Here is a 25261-nt window from a genome sequence, read left to right on the forward strand (position 1 = left end):
GAGAGCTATAGGCCTGAAGTTAGAATAGTCATTAGAGTTACCTCCTTTGTGTAAGGGAATAATGTGGGAGATTTTCCAGAGATCTGGAATGGTTCCTTCAGTTATGGTACGGTTTATCAGGATGGAAATAGGATAGGCGACTACTTTAGCTGCTTGTTGTAGGTATTCAGATGGTAAATTATCAGCAGAGGGGGTGCAAGGCTTAAGTTTGTGGACAAGTTTTTGGTTGTAAGATGTAGGGATAGGTTGTAGTTGGAATGTTGGCCGAGTATGAGGTGAGGAGTTAGGTCGATCAGAGTTGTCTGTAGCTAAATGATTAGCTAGAGTTTGTATGGTGTTTGTGAAGAAAGTGTTAAAGGCATTGGCAGTTTGATGGGAGGTATTGTTTTCTGACCCTAGAGGGGAAGGAGTGCTAGAGTGGCCTGGACGAAGGAGGTTATTCACGCTTGCCCAGAATTTTTGTGGATTATTGTGGTGAATTTGCTGCAGCTTGCAATAGTAGTTTTTTTTCAGAGATAATAGCTTTTTTGTAGCATTTCTCAACTGTCTAAAGGTTTGTTGATCTGGGGTATTTCTGGTTGTTCTCCACTTAGCCCAGGATTTATTTCTAAGTAATATTTTTTGTCTGGTATCTTTTGAGAGCCAGGGGGCAGGTTTGGATTTTGTTCTAATAGAGCGTTTAGGTGCATGCCTGTCGAGGATTGTTAAGAATTTGTTATTGAAATATATAGCAGCTTCTTCAAGAGGGAGAGCTTTTAGAGGGTTCCAGTCACAGGCACTAAGTTCCATTTGAAATAATACAGGCTGAAAGTTTTTCTTGGTTCGAGAAGTCCTATAGTTGGGGGCATTGGTAATGTCATTCTTTTGTCTAATGATGTAAGTAAGCATGTGATCACTTACATCATCAGGCAAGGTCCCTACTTTATAAGTATGTTCTTGTTTATTGATTAGTATCCAATCTAGTATAGTTTCTTTATTATTTGGTTTGTTAATTCTAGTGGTGGTGGAGATAGTTTGGTTAAAGCCATGCAGATTAATATGAGAAGGATGATCTGTATTGATACTAGTCCAGTCAGTACTGACATCTCCTAGAATAATAGTTTCTTGTGGGAAAGTAGTAGATATCCAACATAGGGTATCCTCTATTGTAGCAATGTTATTACCTGGGGGTAGGTAGATACAGATTATATAAAGTGCTTTGGTGGGACTGAGTTGAAATCTAGTGATTAAAACTTCAAATTTACTATTTTCAGGTGGGTTATAAGGTATAGAGGAGGCGTGTAGTTCATTTCTGAACAGTAAGGCTACTCTTCCTCCTTTGCATTTTACTCTGTCGTGTCTCAGTATATTATACCCTGGGGGGATTATTTCATTATCCTTAGTTGTGGGTTTTAACCAGGTTTCTGTAAGACAGAGGATATCAAAGGAGTGAATATCTAGAAGGGCATGGAGATGGGCAACTTTGTTGTTAATACTGCGAATTTGAGATGACCTATTAGTAAGAAGTTAGAGAGACTGGTCTGGGTAGTAAGGGTGTTGGGAGAGGTACTAAGAATAGGTGAAGTAGAGAGATTAGAAGGGCCTGGGTTAGGGTGGATGTCACCATCTTTTAAGGTGGGTGATTTTAGTACAGAAAGCGGGTAAGAATTAAGGCTAGGTAGATATTTTAATTTTTTTATTGTGGACTGGTTTAATTTCATGGGTGTAAGTCGATGATATTTAGGTAGCAAGTAGCTAGAAGTGGAGGTGATATTTATTTGGGGATGGGTAAGGGCATTGTTATATATAGATAGTTGTTTAGGAGAGTAGTTGAGGTAGTAGCAATTCACCTTTTCAAAAGAGGTGAGGAGATAGGTAGTGGTGAGAATAGGTATAAGAGTGGCTGAGAGTATTATCAAGGATAGGATAGTTTTAGTTATTGTAGACATATTACTTAGTAAATGTAAACTATTTCTGCCAGGTAGGGCTAGGATGTAATAGTATCAGATAAGAAGTTAAGCTATGGTAGTTGAGAAGAGTGATGCTACAAGTAGAGGAATTTTCTTTAAGTAGTATATAGATATGGTAGGGAGGTAATGAAAGGGAAATGGGAAGGATAAAGAAGTTGTATAATGATAAGGTAGGGTAGACGTGATGAAGAGCTTGTATGGGTAAAGAAGTTGTTTAGGTAGTGACGAGTTAAGGTAGGGTAGTAAAGAAGAAAAATACTAAGGGTGGAGAGACAAATGAAAGTAGTATAGGTAGGGGTTGTAAGAGACAGAGTACTGGAAAACTATAAAAGGATGGGTGTGACTTAGGTAAATTAATTTGAGTCTGGGATAGGTTGGATAGGAGAGAGGGTGTGGTTTAGGAAGTATAAGGCTACCACTGGGGGTGGGTGGAAATTGGGGGTAGGGTAGGGGAGCGGAGTGAGCCCGTAGGGCGAACGGAGCAGGTAGCACCAAGAGGTGCTGAGAGGTAATCAGTTTTACAGTGAGACTGTAATTTACAAAACTTTAGTAGGTATGTGGCATTTCTTAAGAGACACTAATTCCTGTGAAATACTGGTGGAGTCCTTTTTGTCTTACTTATTATGGGAGAAGGAAATAAGAAGCAGTAATCTTTAGATAAGGTAAATTTTTAGCTCTTCTGTCTTACTGCCTAACTGACTTATAGGTCAGGACAACTGGACAGACACCTTGTCAGGAACTCCCTCAGTACATGTACCTTGTAGAGAATCTCCTAATTCTTGAAGGAGATCTTTCTGAAGCCTCATGAAGTGAGTAAGGTAGTTCAGCGATCTAAGGGTAAATGCTGCTGAAAAGAAGATACACTTCCCGTATCTGTCCATCATTCGAGACTCCTTATTCGGTGGATGGACAGAAGTAGTAGTCTCAGCTAGCTCCTCCTTAGTGGCTGCCGCCACCACCATAGTATCTATGGGGACACCTTTAGACAAAAAAATCCTTTTCTCTGTGTGCAGAAAGAAACTTATTCGGTCTCCTGGGGACTGGCTCCATGGCATCAGGAGTATCCCATACCTTTCGACTAACTAGCTCCATCAGTTCGTCGATGGGTGGAGACACCCAAGAGGCTGAAGACTGAGACCCGAAAGCCTTCAGGTACACTGACTCCTCAGAAGGGGTGACAGTGGGCCAGCCGCACCTCTGTTCAAGGATTTCCAGGATGTCTACAAAGGAGACATCAGAGGACGACTTGTGGGACACTTCTGACTCCTCAAGGTCAGTGTCAGAGGTCAGAGACTCATCCTGGGAGTCTACATCCTTCCTCTTACATGTCTTCTTCCATGGGGGCTCCTCGGAAGGATATTCCATGGAGGTCTCGGAAGAGTAAGGGCCACCGGCCGGTGGCTCCTGAGGCTGAGGATCTCTGCTGTCCATGGAGAGAGAAGCAGCTGAGACAGAAGTAGGTGACTTAGGGGAAGAAGTTCGGTACCCCTAGTAGGAGCTGAAGATTGGGATAGCACACTCCATCTCAAATGCCGACCTCTCCGGCTCCGAAGACCTCCCCAGCTCTGAGGAGACAGAGGATGCTGTCAACTCCAGAGCCATCAGCTCTGAGATAGATGTAGGATCCGAACTCACCCTCAATGACACACCAAGAGGAAGACTCGGAATCGAAAAGGTTCAGTTCCAGGCATCCCAGTCAGGGCCGACCTGGAGCTTCGGCTCCTAGACACCATGGATGGCACCGAGAGTGTCGGAGCAGAACTCCGCTCGGAAACATCCATGGGGGAGCTGGAGCCGAGGGTTCCACCAGTGGTACCAAACACTCATGCTCCGAAAGACCAGCATGGCTCAGAGGAGGAATGACTGAAGGGGGCTTAACGGACTCAAGTGACTCCGGATCCGACTGGGTCGGTGCCAACAATTTAGGTAAAGCAGATGACTTCAAAAGTCTGAGCACTACCCTCTCCACATCTTCTTCCAATAAACTCCTGGAAGACCTGGACGACAGAATAGGAGAGCGAGATCTCTGCAGTATCGGAGACTTCAATATAGGGGAGACAGGTAGAGGATCCATAGACCGGCTCCGTGAGATACTCTCAGCGGTCAGCTCCGAGATACTTGGGGCCAACCCTGTAATCACAGTACTACTCTCAATCGACACTGAGATCTGTGGAGCCGATGAGACAGTGGACTTGTCCGATTTAATGATTTTAAGAGGTGGCTCCAAGACACCAGCCAGTGCTGGGGAGGGCCTCTTAGAGGACATAGGCTTTTCCTTTTTAGATCTCCGACATCTAGAAGAGGAGGAAGAGCTAGCCAGATCTTCCTCAAAGGAAGGTTTAAGAACACCTTCTAGGATGAGCTTATTTTTCCTTTCTTGCAACACCCTAGCACTGAAAGAGTGGCAAAATAAGCAAGTTTCCTGTAAATGGATGGCCTCCAAACAGTAAACTCAGTTACTGTGGCCATCCGTTATGGACATCTTCTGTGAGCATTTAATACATTTCTTAAAGCCAGATAGTTTATGGTCCTTACTTTCTTTAGACATTCTCACAGAGATGAGCACACCCACACACAGAGAAAAAAGGGAGAGGACTAGGTCCTCTAATTTAAATGGGCCTAGCCCTGCAGGAAAGAGAAAGATACCACGAGGACTAGGTCCTCTAACTTAAACGGGCTTAGCCGGGGCAGGAAAGGAAATGGAAAAACTAGGTCTTCTAACTAAAACAGAACTAGGGAAAGTTACAATAAGCAGAGAAGTCACACACTCAAACAGGAATAAAGTGTAAACTATCAAATTACTCAACAAGGGAACAGAACCTCATTCTGTTAACACTAACCAATGTAGCAAGCGGGAATCCACAAAAAACTCAGACTTATAACTAAGGCATTAAAACAGAACCTCATTCTGTTAACAATGGTAACAATTTAGCAAGCGGAAATCTGCAAAAAACTTTGACTTATGCCTAATAACAACACACAGTTTGAGCACAAAAGGCACCTACAAATACTAACTCTATTAATAAACACGAAAACCAGCACACATGATACCTATACTATGAAGCCAAAAGGCCAAAGTACCAAGAGAGTGCACACAAATGGCGCAATTATAAAGACTTAACTATTCTAAATTGCAAACTACGCTAACTATGACTAACAATGATATAACAGTTTGAACTAAAAGAGTCCAAAAATTTCAAATAAATTTTGAATAAATGCAAAACTTAGCCAGAGCCAAAGAGAAGCACAACCGAACTCGTCAACGTGGCAAACGAGATCTGGGGATTGTACTGGTACACCATGGGATACCTATCTAGCCACGAGCCAACTAGAAGACTTCCAGCTTGTAAATAGGCCGAGTCAGAGCCGAGGATCGGCTTTGATCCCATATGTAAGAATGAAGGCGAGACAGGACCACAGAACATTTTAGGTTAACCTTTCCCATTTCCAATGAAATGTGTGCCATTAGACACATTAATATGGATAATTGGAAAGTTCTGATGGGGCATTTGGACTTGGTTAGAATTTTAGCTGACAAACCTTTGTTCACCTACAAGAAAGTAGTTAATATTAAAACTATTCTTGAGAGAGAGAAAGTTGACTATTCCAATGTGAGAAATGGCTTACTTGGAACTTTTTCTTGTGGCCATTGTAGGCAGTGTAGATTTATAGTCAATTCTGCCTCTACTGAGATAAGACATTTTAGTAAGACCATTTGAGCCAAAGGCTGGTACACTTGTAATTCTACTTTTGTGGTCTATGCTGCTTTGTGTAATTTTTGCATATGTTTTTATATCGGCAAGACCATTACAACATTGGGTAGAAGAATTCATGAACATGTTTTAGCCATTAGAAACAAAGACATGACACACTCTTTAGCACAACATGCCACAGTTTGTGATAATTTTAGGAAGTTTTCATTTTTTATATTAGATACAGTAATTTCAAGTGTATTTTGTAGAGATTTTAAGACATTGTTAGACTGTAGGGAAAGTAAATTGTAGATTCTATTATGTGCTGATCAGTTTCCAAAGTCTCAATGTGACCATAAATATAAAGTGTTTTTTACAAATGCAAAGATTATAAAATATATGTATATAGCATATTTAAAAGTTTTATTAGAATAATTATACAGATTTTTAAATGTTTAACTATACATGTTTTCACATTTATTTCTAGTAGTGCATTTGTGGTTCATTTAAACTATTTATTATTATTTTTTTATTTATTTCATTGGTTTGCACTGTCATGTGATTTAATAATTTTTTTTTGTATAAAATGGGTGGTTTCTGACAAGGTATTTTTTTTTATTAAGAAGTTCGTTAAGTATTAAATCGAACAAAAGCACTAAAATATCTTGGAGTCCAGTTCTTTCCTTGTGGCTTAGTTGTGTTTTTTGTAGTTTATTATGTTTTTTGGCAAGGTGGTTGCGTTTTATTTGTATTTTAACATATATATTATGTTATCAGTATTACATGTCCCATGGCATCTAAGATGGAATGGTTTTAGACTACCTGGATGCATAAAGTTGTTTATGTAGAGACAAAGCTACAGTATTGACAACTGTTGCATTTTTGGAGTCCAAACTTGGATATAGATGCTGTGTTTATATACTTCTCCTGTTTAAGATTTTTGTTTTAATTTCTAGTTTTTTTACATCCAAAGTTAAGCTTATCAACTCATATATGTGTCTTTTAATAATATCCTGTATTTGATGAGCATGAACATCACATGGTAGAACACATCTTAATAAAGCTGTTTTTGTGTCCTTAACTTTATTACTACTGCTTGAAGAAGTAATATGATTATCAGAGAATATAGGTTTAATGCTATCTTGCCGTATTTGTGTTACTATATTAATTACATTATGTTCCTTACAGCCTCTTATAAAAAACCATTGGCCATGTTATTAAACTGTATATCCATGTTTTCTTTTCTAGTATTCAGTCTAGCCACACGAGTAAACTGATTCTTCACTATATTTTTAAAAACATGAAGATGCATACTACTCTTGTGCTGATATGTATTTTTCCTGACATCTTTCTTCAATAATGCAGTTTCAATTTTACCAGTGGTTCCCTTAACAATCTGTCTAAAAAGTCTATTTTTGTATAATGTATGGTATGTTTAAACCATAAAAATTCAGTAGTTGAATTTAAATATAATACAAAGTCTGAAAATGCAGAAAAAGAACCATTCCAAAACAAAAACAAATCATCCACAAAATGCCTGTAAAACACAACATTATTAAGAAAGTTATTCATTTCAGAAAAAATTAATTCAAGTTCCCATTATTCATAACCAAATTTGCATAGCTATTAGCCATGGGCGTACCCATGGCTACTCCTTTACATTGTTTATATATATTTGTATGAAACAAAAAAAACATTATTAGTTAAAACCAGTTCTAAGTCACAAATGGCGTTAGTCTCAGCTGCTGAAAAAACTCCATGCAATGCTATAAATTCACAAAGGTACTCTATTTCAATATCATCGGTATTGACGTAAATAGGGCCTCTACATCTAATGCTACTCAATGCCAGAAGTCTAAACCTCAAAATGCATGCACTTGAGGCACTCCTCAGTATGAAGAAAATCAATATATGTGCAGTAACAGAAATCTGGCTTAAGGCTCCAGAGAGCACCCCAGCACTACCAGGCTGCAACTCATACCATACATTTCAGCCACAAAACCCAGACCGAAATACAAAAGGCGGAGGCATATCCATATTCATCAAGGAAACCCACACCTTCAGGTTAGTGGTACAGTACAATGCTTCAGAGATCATCCACGTGCAACTAACAACGGGCAAAACTGCAATTCAAATTATAGCTTGCTACAGATCACTCACCATGTCCCAGGACCCCCATTCCGCATTTCTGGAAACACTGGGAAACATAAAGGTCCTACTAAACACCCTGATATTGGGTGATTTCAATTACCCAAACATTAACTGGGAGAACTTCTCAAGTACTAACTCCCTTGTCCAACATTTGATAGAATTTATAAACTCAAACGCCCTGGATCAACTGGTCAACACCTCCACCAGAGGTGACAACATATTGGACCTGATCATCACCAACATGGGTGACCGGTGTTCCACACCGGAGGTCAACCCCTCTCTGGTTAGAGCTGACCATAAACTAATCACTCTAGATATCCACATTCCGCCCCCACCCATGGTCAAAGAAACCACTGTGAAAAACTTTTCAAAAGCAAACGAATCATGCTACCCCAAGAAAAACCAAGACTCACTCCTCCAAGAAAAGGAAACCAGTCTGGAGGACCCCTGCCACAAACAAGCTATACAACAGAAGGAGGAAACTAGTACAGAAAAGAGTAAAATCTCAAGAAGGGAAGACATCCTGATCAGTATCAGCAAGAAACTATGATCCCTCATAAAATCATTCAAGGCTAGCTTCGAAGGAAAAATTGCCAAGGACTCCCAAGATAACCACAAGGCATTCTTTAGCTATGTCAAGAATCTAAGTGGCAGTTCTCAGATCTCCTCAGAGGTAGTGCAGAATGGCACAAAATACACTGAACCAAACAATATTGCCAACATCCTGGCAGACAGATTCAGTGCAAACCTCACCCACCTCTCACCCCCAAAAGGGCCCATAACCATACCAGAAAAATGTAGTGCCCCTGATATCACAGACACTCAGGTTAAAACAGCCCTCTCCAAAGCCAAAAACACATCATCAATGAGACCAGACGGTGTCCCAGGCTGCTTCCTACACGAGCTCAAAGATGAACTAATCCCTCACCTAAACACACTGTTCAGACTCAGCCTCTCCAAAGGCTATGTGCCCATAGAGTGGCGCACAGCAATGGTTATTCTGCTCCACAAGGGTGGAGCCACAACAGATCCTGGGAACTATCGCCCTATAAGCCTGACTAGCTTGGTCTGCAAGGCTATGGAGCGCATCTTCATGGATCTCATAAACAGAGACATTGGGAACCTCCAAACACTGGACCCCACCCAGTTTGGCTTTGTTAAGGGCAGATCATGCCTCCTAAACCTGCTGGACTTCTTTGAGACAGTTACCAAGGCTAAAGACGAGGGAAAGGTGGTACACGCAGCCTACCTAGACCTTGCAAAGGCCTTCAACACCATTCCCCATTCAGGTATTATAAACAAACTCACCAGCCTAAACATAAACCCCTACGTCAACAGATGCATTGCCAACTGGCTCACAGACAGAACCCACATAGTAAGAGTTGCAAGAGCTAGGTCTGACTCTAAACTGGTTACAAGTGGCATTCCACAGGGCTCAGTCCTAGGATCCCTCCTGTTTGGCATGTACTTCTCAGAGGTACAGGTAAGCACAGAAGGACTATGGCTAACCAAGTTTGCAGACGACTGCAAACTAGGGGCTATAAATAACTCTCCGGTGGACACAGACATCCTCCAAAAGGGTCTCACTGAGACAGATGCCTGGTGTCAAAACCATGGTCTCAAGCTAAATGCCAAAAAGTGCATAGTCATCCCCTTTGGAAAAAACAAAGTACCCACAAACTATCACATAGGTGGTAGCCCCCTAAATACGGAAGACATAATAAGGGACCTGGGGACCCAAGTAGATAGTAACCTCTCCTTTGATAATCACATTGCCAAAGTAGTTAGAATATCTTTCTATGTGGCCCACCTAATCACAAAAGGGTTTGCATCCAGATCAAAAGAGGTCATTGTGCCCCTCTATGCATCACTCATTAGAACCATCATAGAGTACAATGCCCCATCTGGGATGTACCTTACAAGACACCTGCAACAGCTGGAAAGACCACAGAAGTACCTCACCAAGAGGATCACTGGCCTCAAGCAGATGCCCTATGCAGCACGACTGAAGAAACTCCAGCTGTACTCAGTTGCTTACAGCCTACTCAGAGGTGATCTCTGCCTGACATAAAAGGCCTTGTCCAACCCAGAATTGATGGACATACTCCACCTAAAGAAACCATATCCCCTCGAGCCACACGCTCTAGGGATCTAAACCTCACCACAACAATAAATAGGACGTGCTGGAGGGATAGATTCCTGTCCCAGAGACTTCCCATGCTCTGGAACAAGATTCCAATCTACATTAGGCAGAGCTCCTCGCTAACCATTTTCAAGAGGGACCTTGACGAGCGGATGGGAAACAGAAAGTTTACCTCAGGTATCACTTCAATGGCTCTGCTGGACAGAGGCACAGTGAACTAATCTAAGGGGGCGGCGAAAGCCAACACATTCCAGCTAGGCTTATAAATGCCTTAGGGCAGATAGCCTAGTACCTACCTATGAACCTATAATGTAAGAAATTAGCAATCGTCAATGTTGTCAGACAAAGACCAGTCGGACAGGTCTGTTAAAAACTGGGATGTATCCATAATTATTGTTCTACTGTTCTAGAATATCTTAGGCCATGTTTAAGTTTATGCTCTAAGTAGTTTGAGATTGGATCTGTAATCCAACCACTTGCTGAAACAATCGGTCTTAATGGTGGGGAAGTGACTGATTTATGACTTTTTAGAATTCCATATATGACTGGTATTTTGGGAGCAGTCACATGAAAATAGTTCAACATTTCCAAAATAACTTCTCCATTAAGGTCCATATAAATCATACTATTCACTTTTCTTATAATAATATTGACCTACTTCCTATCGATGGCTAAATACTCATTGCTACTTAACATATGATTATCTAAAATAATAATGCCACCACCCTTATCTGTGCTTTTAGAACTATATTGGGATTAGTGGCTAAAGATTTAACAGCTTGTTGTTGCTCAGCCATAAAGTTGTAAAAACGACTGCTGGTTTTCATTGCTTGATAAATATCATTTTCTACTGCTTGTTCAAAAGCTCCTATAAGAGGATTATTCACTGGCACAAAAGTACTACTTCTAGATAACACATTTGTGCTATACTCAGTTGAGTTACTTACATCATATAATAGAGTAAGATACAAATTCCTTATGAACAGTTTAACATCCGTTAGCACATCAGAAATGTCTGTTATACTTGCAGGAATAAAGGTAAGACCCTTATTCAGTAATGCTAGTTCATGTTCATTTAATGTACATTAAGAAAGGTTAAAGGCAATGTCACTTATCTCCTGGACTGGCTTCTGGTTTGCATCCTCTGCCCAGTTTGTCACGTTTGGTTCCTTCCTCTGTTGTTCCAGAAGTTCTGTTGTTCCTGTGGTAAAGGGTATGGTTCACTTAGTGTTGAGGGCAGTTCTAAAGGGTCTACTGCTGAAACAATGTTGGAATCTGCTAGAACTGATGTATTAGTGTTCACATTCATAGAATGACTATTTGCCTGAAGAAGCCTGTACTAGTGAAAGTCTAGTACTAGCAAGCTATAATAAATTTCCTGCTGTTGAAGTATTGAGTGTCGTGGTGCCAGTTTACTTTACACTTTGTTTTATTTTACTTGACTTTTTAGTACCCAGGCTTTATCTACATGGTGGAATTATTTTATATACCAAGACGCAGAGCCAGCACACAGCTTGGCTGTGTTCATGCAGGCAGACATATACCAATTTCTGGAACTGGAACCTACTCCCCAACGATCTTACATCACTTACTTCCCTGCCTCTCTTTAAACAAAACCTCAAAAAACACTTTAAAACACACTGGTTATGCCCCTGTAGTAACCCTGACTAACCTTCTGCTTTTTCTACCTTATAACCCTGCTTTTACTAACTTATAACCCTGACTAACCATCTGGTTTTGCTAATTTTTATTTGCACCTCTTTTTATATATTGCATATACTTTGCATACTTTTTGAAGCAGAAATGAACTGGTGAACACAATGGAACAGACTGCTGGACTTTATACTGTTGTTGATCACAAAACACTCTTATTTTCATTATTTGTTCAGACCCTTTTCTCACTTTTTTTGTGTAATTAATTTAGCACATAATATTTGTAACTTTTATATTAATGTACATGTCATCTTTTATCTCCATTTTTTATTCACTTCTTCTAGTATCTTTACTTAACTACTTTCATTTACTATGTATCAACTATGATTTGCATCACGTGTATGTTTATTTCAAATTTTATAATCAATTTATCTACTACTGGAGCTTTTCTCCCCGGGCCTGTACTGAAAATGGAAATATATCCAGTTAGACTAGCCCGGTCAACAAATGTAAAATAAAATAAATAAAATAAATAAATACATTTCACCTGGAGGACCCCTACAGACACACAAAACAGTTACTCATTTTGTCTCATGGGGCCATTTGTTGGTTCATCCACATGTCTGCCTTACTCTCTTTCTTACTCACACACACACTCACTGACCTTTGTGTCAGCCTAGGCTTTCTGCCCCCCCAACAACACCTTGTGCAAATGATGATAACTGTGCCATATCCCTGTTTTCTATCTTTTGGATTCAGGGATACAAAAGGTTTGAGTCTGATGCTCAAGGTGCATACATAACTTAATGCTTAGTATATCTGCATTTGTGGTACTGAACTGGTAATTGTACCTTTGACTTATATTGGCCTTAGAAAGTTAGACAGTTGGTAGTATCAAAATTTCCCAACTTTACAGCGAATGATCTTGTGAGAGTTGTGAAGTCAGAAACAACAATGTGTATCATTACTTTCTAACTTCTCTCTTTGATCTTTTTCCAGTACAAACACATGATGCTAAAGTGATGGCATGCAGTGACCATCAGTAATTTTGAGAGGTATGACTGTGAATCTTTGATGCTGAGACCTACTACTTAGTAATGGACACATACAAGTCAAAAAAGTCTCTGCTATCACATGTTAAGGTAAGTTCTGTATAGATCTCCCACATTTTACTAGCTTAACAGACCAAGTAATGAAATACAAGGATATGCCACACAGTCATATTATTAAACAATACACTCCAGGTTCAGAACATACTTTGCAAATGCAGCAGTTGACCCAGTTTTAGTTCAGGGATGACTCTGTCTGATGTAATTAGTACACAACCAATACATGGAGAGGTAAAAGTTGTGTGAATTGTCTGGCATCAATGTTACTATGCGTATGTGAGTAGGAGGAAGGTTTTAGGCCTCTAGGTGGTGAGTGAATGTGCTATGCATAGTCTTTTAGCCAATGCAAGAGCATACTGAGCACGCCTATGTCTGCCTACATCCACAGCAGCTTGTGGCCCCCCCATTGACTCCATATCTGCCTGTGGTGACCTTGGCATTGGTGGTAGGATGTGTGCCCCTTCCCCTTGCTGATCCTGCTGAAGCTGTTTTCTCAGGTTATGTTGTGCAGCATGGCACATACCGTGAATATTTTTGTACATGTCCATAGAATGCACTGCAGGGCTCCCCAGTGTACACTTACTATAAATGTAGATGTTTGAGTGTATTCACTGTTGCAGTCATTACATTTGGGTTATCTGCTTGCAGTAGCCCTCAGTCGGCCTGATTAACAACGTTTTGGGTCCTGCGTCAGTTGCTGTCCCTTCTTCCATGACGTCAGGGGTATAAAACATGCAGCTGACGCCATTGCATCAGTTTTTCTTTCCCCAAATGTCAGGTGCCCCCTAATGGGGAGCAATTAAATCTATAATACAAGGATATACCTCCAACAAAAAAGCAAATACACCAAAAAGCTTTTTGAGCATAGTAAGTGAGAGTAGAGGAATAGCCAAAAGACGAAAGGGGGCTGGAGGGAGGGTAAACAGGACTGCAACAGTGAATACACTCGAACATCTACATTTATGGTAAGTGTACACAACTGTACTATGTTCTTTGTATTTCACTGTTGCAGTCATTACATTTGGGTAGATTCCCAAAGCTAAGGTTGGGAGGAGGAATTTAAATAGAATTAGGACCAGCTATATGGCCGTGCAAGACTGCAGTGGCAAAACCAGCTCTGGATTTAGAGAAAATTGGCAAATGATAATGCCTGGTGAAAGTATGTACAGAACTCCAGGTAGCAGCTTCTAGGATGTCCCTTATAGGGATGCCCCTGAGAAAGGCTCTAGAGGTAGATGCAGCCCTGGTTGAATGGGGTCTGATGCCCTGTGGGATAGGTTTTCCATTGTGCTTATAGCAGAAATGAATGCAGTGGCCTATCCATTTTGAAATGGTCTGCTTTGAAATAGCTTTCCCCTCTGTCCCTGTAGCAAATGCCACCAGCAGTTGTTCAGATTTCCTTTGAGGTTTAGTCCTGTCCAAGTAGAATCTAAGTTGTCTGTGCACATCTAAGGAGTGCAGTATCCGTTCCCCTTTGTTCTGTGGGTTAGGAAAGAAGGTAGGCAAATGAATGGACTGATTAAGAGCCACACTGGATACCACCTTGGGCATGAAGGAGGGATTGGTTCTGAGGGACACCCTGTCCGCATCAAAGATGATGAAAGGCTCCACTGCCATAAGGGCCTGTAACTCAGATACCCTTCTTGCAGAAGTGACTGCTAAAAGGAAAGCTGTTTTCCAGGAAAGGAATTTTAAATCTGCAGTAGCAGCTGGCTCAAAAGGAGGAAGAGTGAGTTTTTCCAAAACAAAGTTGAGGTCCCAGGCTGGAGTTGGAGCTCTCTTGGGTGGTCGTAGATTTTTGGCCCCTCTGAGGAACTGCTTAAGCAGTGGATGAAAGAAGAGGGGGTAGTTCTGTGTTATAATGAGCTGAGATGGCTGAGATGTGAATTTTGATGGAGGAGAAAGACAGGCCCTTATGAAGCATCTCAGTTAAGTACTGTAAAATTTGAGGTAAATTGGGCACTGTTGTGCTCATCCCTTGAGAATGGTTCCAGGCACAGAATCTTTTCCATTTTTCAGCGTAAGACTTTCTGGTACTAGGCCTCCTTGCCTCTAAAATGATATCCATCACTGGTTTACTGAGGGATGGTAAAGGAGAAATTATGTAATTAGCCAGGCTGCTAGATTCAGTGTTTGAAGTTGAGGGTGCAGAATTTGGTTCTCCTGCCGAGACAACAGAGTAGGAGTCTGAGGCAGGTGCCATGGGGCCCACAGTGATACACTGCACAAGAAGGGGTACAAGTGTTGGCGTGGCCAGTCTGGTGCAATCAAAATCGTCCTTGGTTTGTCTTTTTGATCTTTAGTAGTACTTTGGAGAGCAGAGGCAGTGGAGGAAAGGCATAAACTGATGTTTTTTTTCAGCTGAAGGACAGAACATCCACTTTCCAAGCTTGTCTGTGGGGAGTCCTTGTACAGAATTTGTCCAACTGATAGTTTTGGGGGGAGGCAAACAGGTCTATATCTGGGCTCCCCAATTTGCTTGTCAACATGTTGAAAATCCTTGGTTCCAGTTTCCACTCGTGTGGGTCCATAAGGTTTCTGCTTAGTTCATCTGCCAGAGTATTTAGTTTTCCTTGCAGGAATTGAGCTTGTAAATGTACTTGATAGCTCAGGGCTGTATTCCACAATGCCATGGCTAGTCTGCAGAGCGGGTAAGAATGTGTACCCCCCTGCTTGTTTATGTACCACATAACAGTGGTGCTGTCTATCTTGATCATTAATTGTCCTGGAAGAATGAGGCCCTTGAAGGCTGTCAGAGCATTCTGTATAGCTAACATTTCTTTTTGATTGATATGCAGGTGCATTTGACTTGGGTTCCATTTGCCTTGAATGCACTTCCCTGCCAGGTGGGCCCCACATGCATAGTCTGATGTGTCTGTTGTTAAGGTTTGGGCGGCAGGGGGTAGTGTGAATGGTAGTCCCCTGTTTTGGTGGCAGGCCTCTGCCCACCAAAGGAACTCTAGGTGTAGGCAAGGTATGATAGGAATCATTGCTTCTAGATCCTGTGAAAGTTGACACCATAGGCTTTTGAGATACCATTGCAGTTTCCTCATATGCAGCCTTGCATATGGAATTAGAAGAATGCAGGAGGCCATGAACCCCAAGGCTTGCAGTATTTACCTTACAGATAACTGGGTTTTTGTGGCCACTTGTTTGAAGTAGGTTTTCAAATGAATCAGTTTCTCTGGCGTGAGGAAAGCCATCTGGGAAGCTGTATTCAAGCTTGCTCCCAGGAATATAATTTGTTGACAGGGTACCAGGTGTGATTTATTTTCGTTTATGGTGTACCCCAGACAAGTCAGTACCCTTTGAACAAAGGCCAGATGATTCAAAAGTATGTCCTGGCTTTCTGCCTGAATTAGACAATCATCCAGATATGGGTATATTTGAATATTTCTTTGCCTGCAGAATGTAATGACTGGAGCGAGGCACTTTGTGAATACCCTGGGTGCAGTAGATAAGCCAAAGGGCAGTGCAGAGAACTGATAGTGCATGTAGCTTGCTTTGAAGCGTAGGTATTTTTTGCAAGACTCCCTGATAGGGATGTGCAGGTATCCTTCTTTTAAGTCTAGTGCTGCCAACCATGCATCTTTGCCCAGCATAGGAAGCAGCTGGGGAAGAGTCAGAATTTTGAATTTTGGAATCACCAGAAAGGTTTTTAGAGAAGAAAGGTCCAGGATAGGACACCATGTATTGCCTTTTCTGTGTACCAGGAAAAGTCTTGAATAGAACCATTGTCCCTTTTCCTCTTCTGGTACCCACTGAATAGCCCCCATGCTTAAGAGAGAGAGTACTTGATTTTGGGCTTCTGCCCACTGATTTGGGGGGTAGATCTGGCCACCCACTTGTTGTTGGGTAGGGTGTGGAAGTGAAATCTCTATCCTCGGGACACTATATTTAAAACCCATTTGTCCTGGGTAATGAGTTCCCAGTTTTTGGACCTGCAGACCAATCTTTCCACCTAAAGGAGCATTCAGTTGGGAAGTGCTTGGAAGTTTTAGAAGCACGTCATTGAGACTGTTTTCCATAGGGGGGAGTCTTACTACTCCCTGATTTGGGTGCGGAAACCCCCCCCCCCCACTGCTTAGTCTTGTGTGTCCCCTGAGACTGAAACTTGGGGTTTCTGCTATGTCTGGGTTTGGCTTGAGAAGACCTTGAAGAGGCGGGAAAGGGGCAATTCTTAGAGGGCCAGTGCCTACTAAATCTAGGAGGCTGAACTTGTAAGAAATCTTTAACAGTTTGCATAGATTTAGCTTTATCTTCCATCTTTTTAAGAACTTCCTCAGCCTTGTTGCGAAACAGGCGGTCCTGATTTAAGGGAGCATCCAACAATTTGGCTTTAACATGATCAGGTAAAGGTTGCTCCTTAAGCCAGGCATGCCTTCTGAGCATAGAACCAGTAACAGCAGCCTTGCAAGAGGCCTCTAAAGAATCAAATCCACATTGCAAAGTATGTTTTCCAACCTGTTCAGCAGAATGCATTAAATCCTGTAATTCTTTATTTTCTGCACAGTCAGGAATCAACATCATTGTCTGTTTAAGCAATCCAATAACATGTTGTTGATAATTTAACATACGAAACTGGCAGTTTAAAGCCCTAATGGCCAAGGTTGCAGAAGTGTAAACCTTCTTACCCCATCTATCCAGCACCCTGGAGTCTCTATCAGAAGGGGTAGGATTTTTAGCAGTAGAAGCCTTATTGCCCTTGGGTCCCTGTGAAACAGTCTCTGGATCTGGATCCGCAATAGGATTTTTAAAACAGAACTTGTGTGACTCAGGAACCCTGTAATATCTGTCAGGTTTTCTGGGAGCAGGAGGCAAACAATCAGGGGCCAAACTAAATTCAGAAAAAGCATCATCAACAATGTCTAGTACAGCAGGAATAGCTAAAGGCCTATGCTGAGGCAGGAGTAAGAAATCCTTAAGCCTCTTTTCTGAATCAGAAAAATCCTGGCTTTCCCAATGGAAATGTTCCCTTACAGTATGTAAGGTTTCACCAAAAGAAAAATCCTCTGGAGGGGGAAGCAGAGGGAATAGAGTCCTCTGCATCAGAATCCTCATAAGTAGATAAGGGCAAATCCAGATCATCAGAAGAATCAGAAAAATCAGAATCCTGGTCAGAAGATTCATAAACAACTTTCTTAGAAGGGGAGGTTGGCTTCCCCTGATTAGAGTTATAAGATCTTCAGTCATTCTTATCATTTGTTTTTTAGGCATAGAGGTCTGAGCATGTGGCCTGGGCGTCGTTTTTTTAGGCATGGTTCGAGATTTAGGCCTAAATGAAGAAGGAGGCATCGGTTTAACATCCAAGTCCATAGGCCTAAATACACCCTCAGAAGCCGGTTCCTGCACAGTGGCTCTGGACCCATCCAAGGTAGAGACATCCGCGGATTCCACAGTTGAAGCATCTCGTGGCATACCAGACTCCGAATCGGTCTCAGTAGAGGCCTGCAAATCAGAAGTAGTGGGTATCAGGGGCTGCGAAAGCACCTGAGTACTGGCGAACTGGCGATTGACTTAGGACAAGTGTCGTCGGCAGTTTTGGACCTTGGTGGCCTCTGTCTTTATCTTTGCGTTTTTTCAAAATCCCTGTAGTCGGATGGCTAACCGATGACATTTCTGGATAATTAAACTGAGAACCGAAATATTTAGAGGCAAAAATATACCGACTACGGATAGTGCGCTGATTAAATAAAGCACAAAACCAACAGCAAGGTACATCGTGGTCAGGGACTAGGCAAGGAATACAGTACGAATTAAAATCTTTATGAGGTATTTGCTTTCCACAATTAATGCAATTATTAACGTTTACTGACATCGGTAAGGAGCAAGAAAAAGTTAATGGGGTACTTAGCTTTAGTTGACTTCGGTTCTGAAACACGAAAATGAAAATTTCAAGAGTCGTGAGAACTGCTTCTGGCACCGCAAGAAAGACTGATGTAATGGTGTCGGCTGCATGTTTTATACCCCTGATGAGCCGACATCATGGAAGAAGGGACTGCAACTGATGGAGGACCCAAGACTTTGTTAATGGGCCGACTGAGGACTACTGCAAGCAGATAACCCAAATGTAATGACTGCAACAGTGAAACACGAAGAACATCTGGAAACATGACTTTAGCAGCCCAAACACACACTCTATGATATTTCTTATTTGAGCATGTGCCTCATTATGGTGTTCTTCCATGGGTGTGTGGATTTCTGATGGGTGCGTGTCATCAACCACAGTTCCAGTGCATAGCCTGCATCCCCCAGTAAATGCCCCTGTAGGATATCCCCCCTAGCAAACATCTGGTACATTCGGGAGGTGTGCCAGTTATATGAGTTGTGGTAACTGCCAGGAATGCCACCAGATGCGTTCAAGATCATTACACATGACTTGGCAGATGATAGAGTGAAGCCCTTTCTGTTAATGTACAGCATACCCTGTTCCCCAGGTGGTGCCTTAATTTCTACATGTGTGCAATCTATGGCACCCAGTACTTCCAGGTAGTGTGCTATACAGTAAAACTCCTGCATATTTCTGGCCCTCTCCTCAGAACTATGAGGAAAATATATTGGTCACTGGCATGATGAAGCATACCATTCAGGAACTGGTGGAGGACCCTGGATGCTGATGCTTGCGACACCCCCAGCATGTCCCCTGTTGGTCTCTGAAAGGTACTTGTAGCTCAGATTCTAAGGGCTACATGTACCTTTCTCTCCACTGGAATGGGTTCCTCTCAGATGGCTCTGGCTCACAGTTGAGGATGTCAGAGGTCACAGAGCTCTTGCAGTGTGTCCCTGTCCACCCTATAGTGCTCCACAATTGCCATATCATGTAGGTTGTGAAAAGTTAAATGAGGCCTGAAAACCTTTCTCCTTCTCAGCCTAGGCCTATTAGCAGCAGCAGCACTGTCATCAGCCTGTAGCAAATACAAATGAATTAAAGCAGCAGCAGCCCCTAACATTCTGTTCGTGTAGACTCCTTTCCATGTCCGAATTCCAAAACATCTGGAATCCGCAGGAAAAAACAGAAAGGAGTTTACACAGATGCTTTACAGCTTGTTGAATAGCTAAACTGTGTTGGCTTGATTAATTAGCATGCAATTCAGCTGCCTATGCTGTAATTAGCATGCCATGTTGTTTACCTTGTTTGCACAGTGATTTGCGCCTCTGCACAGAACTTAATGAATCTGAATTTCTTGCTACTGTGTGCGCATTGTACCATGCCATGCACACCCTTGCAAGTCTTTGTTACATGGAATAGTTAAAGAGAATTGTAAAGAAACATAAATGGATTATATCAAATGCACAGGATTGAAGAGAACATAAGCAGTAAATAAAAAGCAACAGAAAGAACAAAGATGGCTACAAAAGACAAAATAGAAAAGGAATGGAAATATTGCTAGAGATCAGGTTGCAAGAAAATCAGTGGAAAGTAACCTTGTGAGCAATTGAAGATGGTAAAATTCAGGAAATTCCATTTTTTGTATGGGAATGTTTACATAAATATTTTAAAAGAATTGAACAATTAATAAAATGTGCCCAAGAGTGTTAAACGGATGCTGGAGGGGTAGTACACAAGAACTGGAAAGTTAGATACACATCTTCTGGAGATGCCTGAAATTAATGGAGATCAGGGAATACTTAAACTAATTATTTATATCATTAAGGCCAGGGAAGGGCACTCAGCACAGTAATCTTTTTCTCAGGATGCCCTCTGTCAGGAATTTGGAATACAAGCAAAAGGAGAAAGTTAAATACAGTGCAGGCAAGTAAACTATAATCAGGAGATATAAAAAAAGAACCACCACAAACTAAAGAAGAGTTATACAAGTTAATACAGGAGACAGAAGAACATGAAAGAAAAGCTGCAGGGGAAGGCAATCTAGTTAAGTATAAAAGGAAACGGGGGCTTTGATTAAAACCAGAAAAAAGTACTGTAAGTTAAGGGAAAGGTGATCTGAACAATTTAAAAAAATTTTTTACACTGTAGCCAAAACTGACAACTTGCAGAGAACGGAAGTTGTTTGACTTATTACTTATATCTTAACTTCTGTAATTAAACAAACTTATAAAAAAACATCCTACAAAAGGGCCTCACTGAGACAGATGCCTGGTGTCAAAGCCATGGCCTCAAGCTCAATGCCAAAAAGCGCATTGTCATCCCCTTTGGTAAAAACTCTGTACCCATAAACTACAACATAGGAGATAGTATACTTAACACTGAATGTGTGATAAGAGACCTTGGGACCCAGGTGGACAGTAGTCTCTCCTTTGATAATCACATCGCCACAGTAGTCAGGAAATCCTTCTACGTGGCACACCATCACAAAAGGTTTCTCATCCAGAAAAAAAGAGGTCATTGTTCCCCTCTACTCATCACTCATTAGACCCATTATAGAGTACAACGCCCTTTTTGGTATGTACCTCACAAGACATCTACAACAACTGGAAAAGCCACAGAAATACCTCACAAAGAGGATTACTGGCCTCAAACAGATGCCCTACGCAGACCATCTCAAAAACCTCCAGCTTTACTCCGCCGCATATCGCCTACTCAAAGGTGATCTCTGCCTAACATACAAAGCTATGTCAAACCCAGAGCTGTTGGACATGCTCCACTTAATGAAATCCCAATCCCTCCGCGCTACATGCTCTAGGGACCTAAACCTTGTCACCACAATAAACAAAACATGTGGGAGGGATAGATTCCTGTCCTAGAGACTTCCCATACTCTGGAATAAACTACCTATCTATATCAAACAAAGCTCCTCATTAGCACTCTTCAAGAAAAATCTTGATGATTGGATGGAAAATAGGAAATTCACCCCGGGGATCACCTCTGTGGCTCTGCTCGACAGTGGCACAGGAAAATAATTTTCTTGGGTGGAAAAAGCCAGTGTACCTTTTTGGCTGGGCTTGTATTGGCCCCAGGGCCGATAGCCTAGTACCTACCCGTGAACCTATGTATAATCTATTAACTCACTCAAACCTAAAAGGCATTTTTACATACTTCCAGTTCACACCCATACTTACAGATTTTTTTTTGGGGGGGTTGTCTTCTTTAAGTGACTCAGCTGCTAATAATAGACAGTATTAGAAAGGGCAAGGAGGTATTAGCAGAATTGCATTAAGAATGTTAGCCTATGATGTCCTGCAGTAGAGAAATAAATCTTTGCTTGCCACTTATTAATATTGTCATATTTATGTTCATTTTTTCATAACTAGGAGATATATATTTTATTGAGGTGTATGGTATTAAACACTTCTGGCACACAAAACAATTCACTGAAAATGCTGGTTTATATCACACTATACTAGAAGTATTGCTAGTTGTTTATTAGTAATTTTGAAAATAAGCAACATTTCCATGTGTACTAAATACTTCAAAAACAAGTAACTTGCAAACTGCTGCATGACATTAGGTGAAAACTTAGATGTTGAAGCAGACTGCCTTAAGTATGTGCATTGTGAGTTGCACATTTTGTGAGATATACAATATTATTTGTATTGCTAATTATACAATTAAACATATACTAAAATACCTCAAACAAGGACTTATAGATGAATTTCTTGTTATTTTGTGAAAGCTTATGCCTGGTTAACAAAAATGTTTTAGCAATAAATGTCTAGGTTGCATAATTTTTCAAGATATGAAAGCATGTTTGCAAAAGTTTAGAAAAAACAACTTGGGATGTGTGGCATTATATTATAGCATTTATGGATAAGACTATAAATGCACAGACTATTATTACTGTAAAGAGCACTTCTTACTAATAACATTGCTATCTGTACTGTTTAAATAGCTTTCATTGTTTACTAAATATTTACATTTTTTATATGTTTTTTAAGTTTGGGTGGCCGTGGTGGTGCAGCGGTTAGCGTTGCCACCTCACAGCAAGAGGTTCTCCGGTTTGATCCTTAGCTGGGGTGCCTTCTGTGTGGAGTCTGCATATCCTCCCTGTGGTTGTGAGGGTTTTCTCCGGGTGCTCCGGTTTCCTCCCACATCCCCCAAAGACATGCTGTAGGTGGATTGGACACTCTAAATTGGCCTCAGGTGTGAGTGTGTGCATGTGTGTGCCTTCTGTGGAAGGCTGGGCGCAGAGCTGTCAACTTGACACTGTAAAACTCCACTGAAAATCATGAGCGGACAGGTGATCCGCTGTGGGGACCCCTAACCGGGAAAAGCCAAAAGAAGAAGAAGAAATTCTTTTTAGTTTATTTTTTAGAAAATGCACTGGATAAGCAGCTAGAGATGTGTCACTCTACACCATAAAGGTGTTACTGAGTTAAAAAAGACTCGATATTGTGAATACTGATATTAGGTTGCTCTGAATGGAAGTACAATTGTCTTGACTTAAAAAGCCAACAGCAACCACCAGTACATACAAGGTGCACCATAATTTCTAAATAAAAAATAAACAATGTCTCAGAAAAAAAACTGTTATGCAGTGCAGATAAACACAAATAATCACAAAATATTGTTAAAAAAATGAAGAAAGGAATCATGCATTACATTTTCAAGAACTTTCTGCTTCATCCTTTTTGTTTCTTGATTTTCTTACAATGCCCTGTAGGCCAACGCTTTCTTCCATAGGACTAGGGGACATTGTGTACGCACATTATGCGCATGTACACACAGTGACTTGTCTCTTGTATTTTTGTCTACTTTGCATGTTCAATACACTCACTCACTTCCCTCTTAAGTGAGTGGCTTTTATGCCAGATCGTTAAACTGAAAGGACAGTAGAATTTCTCCTGGCTTTATCATTCAAACGTAACTACATTTTTTTATTCTGTATACTCACCAGTCTATGTACCCCTGCATGTTAGTAAGGTTTATTAACAGAACTTGGTGACCTATCCTTACCCGATTTTGTCCACAGCTTACAATCAGGAAGGTCTCAATGCTGTGTTCTTTCAAATAAGCATTCCTCTCCCCTCCATGGCCTGGCTCCACCTCACAGTCTCCATTTAGGCAGTCTAATGTAGCTTTTGTAATGTGTATCCGCCTTCAGAAAAATTAAACAGATATGATTTTTTTTTAAGAACTAGAGATGCACACACTAACAAGAACATTTTTCTTTTTTATATACTTAAAGAAGTAATGCAAGGCAAATGAATCCTACTACCATATGCTTAAAGAAAGAGCAATTCACAGAATCACAAAATCCTAAAGTTGAAAAAATCATAAGCACAACTGACTGAATTGAAAGTTAAAAGTATAGTTCTTGTGAATGCAGTCTGTATAATAGTGTAAATGCACAGACTGCAACGCTCCCTTAAAACACCAGTATGTGGGTGGTTTTGCACCCTGCAATCTATTCTCAATCTAATGTTGCATAACCTAAGACAATAGTGCCAAACTTGGGTTTATCTGAAACTGGCAATGAATTAATCGTATGAGGTTGTGTAATCATGCATGGAGAATAAGTAAAGGTAAAGTGCAAAAACATATGCATAGAGTACCTGAGAGTGCAGGTACTCTACCAGCTTTATGTGCCACTATTTATTACTCTTCAGTTTTCCATAGTGTATCATTCAGGTACTGTACTTCATTTTCTGTCTTGGTTATCTGTGATTTAGTACTCCCTGACAAAATACTATACAAAAACAGTAACTTAAGAGCAAGATGGGCATGACTTTCTGATACTGCAAGTAAATATGCAACCTCAGTGAATGACTAAAACATTGAAAATCTTTAAGTTACAAAGTGTTTGGTATGCTTAAATCAGTTAGTGAAAATTAAATCTTAATATGGTTTCCTGACATAATTTAGAGCCATTAATCTTGTGATAAAAGCATTTTAAAGAGAATCCTGGTTATACAAATTGTTAGGCACAAATACAGAGCACCTCCAGAGTGGTACTGCTTATTTTAAAAAGTGCCTGGGTAAGCATTTGCTATTTATTTTTGTCTGTGAGGTGGGTTATACTTGCTATGAAGAAAACATAACTCATTCACATACCCGCACATTAATTTAATGGAATTGATTATGTGCTTAATTATGTTATGTACTCCTTGACTGCTACCATCAGATGTACAGTGGATATAAAACATGTACACACCCCTGTTAAAATGCCAAGTTTTTGTGATGTAAAAAAATGAGACCACACTAAATCATTTCAAAACTCTTCCCACCTTTAATGTGACCTATAACCTGCATAATTCAATTTAAAAACAAACAAATCTGTTAGGGGAAAAAATATAAAAAAATAAAAAACGTACAGTAAGCTGATTGCATAAGTGTGCACACCCTTAAACTAATATTTTGTTGCAGCACCTTTTGATTTAATTACAACATTCAGTGTTCTTGGGTAGGAGTCTATCAGCATGGCACATCTTGACTTGGCAATATTTGCCCACTCTTCCTTGCAAAAGCGTTCCAAATCTGTCAGACTGCAAGGGCATCTCTTGTGCACAGCCCTCTTCAGGTCACCCCCACTGATTTTCTATTGGATTTAGGTCTGGGCTCTGGCTGGGCCATTCCAAAACTTTAACTTTCTTCTGGTGAAGCCATTCTTTTGTTGATCTGGATGTATGCTTGGGGTCATTGTCGTGATGAAAGGTGAAATTCCT

The 25261-nt window shown here is 40.8% G+C and overlaps 1 protein-coding gene across 1 annotated transcript in view; it reads right to left on the reverse strand.

The window, feature by feature from the left end:
- ADCY5 (adenylate cyclase 5) overlaps positions 1-25261 on the reverse strand; it is a 1187789-nt gene that overhangs the window by 1091281 nt on the left and 71247 nt on the right. Inside the window, exon 6 of the mRNA XM_044073657.1 lies at positions 23553-23694. Within this exon, the coding sequence (XP_043929592.1) occupies positions 23553-23694 (142 nt within the window). The remainder of the gene's footprint in view (positions 1-23552; positions 23695-25261) is intronic.

Source organism: Protopterus annectens, chromosome 6.part0 (genome assembly GCF_019279795.1).
Source record: "Protopterus annectens isolate FY-2018-M chromosome 6.part0, PAN1.0, whole genome shotgun sequence".
Lineage (NCBI taxonomy): Eukaryota > Metazoa > Chordata > Ceratodontiformes > Protopteridae > Protopterus > Protopterus annectens.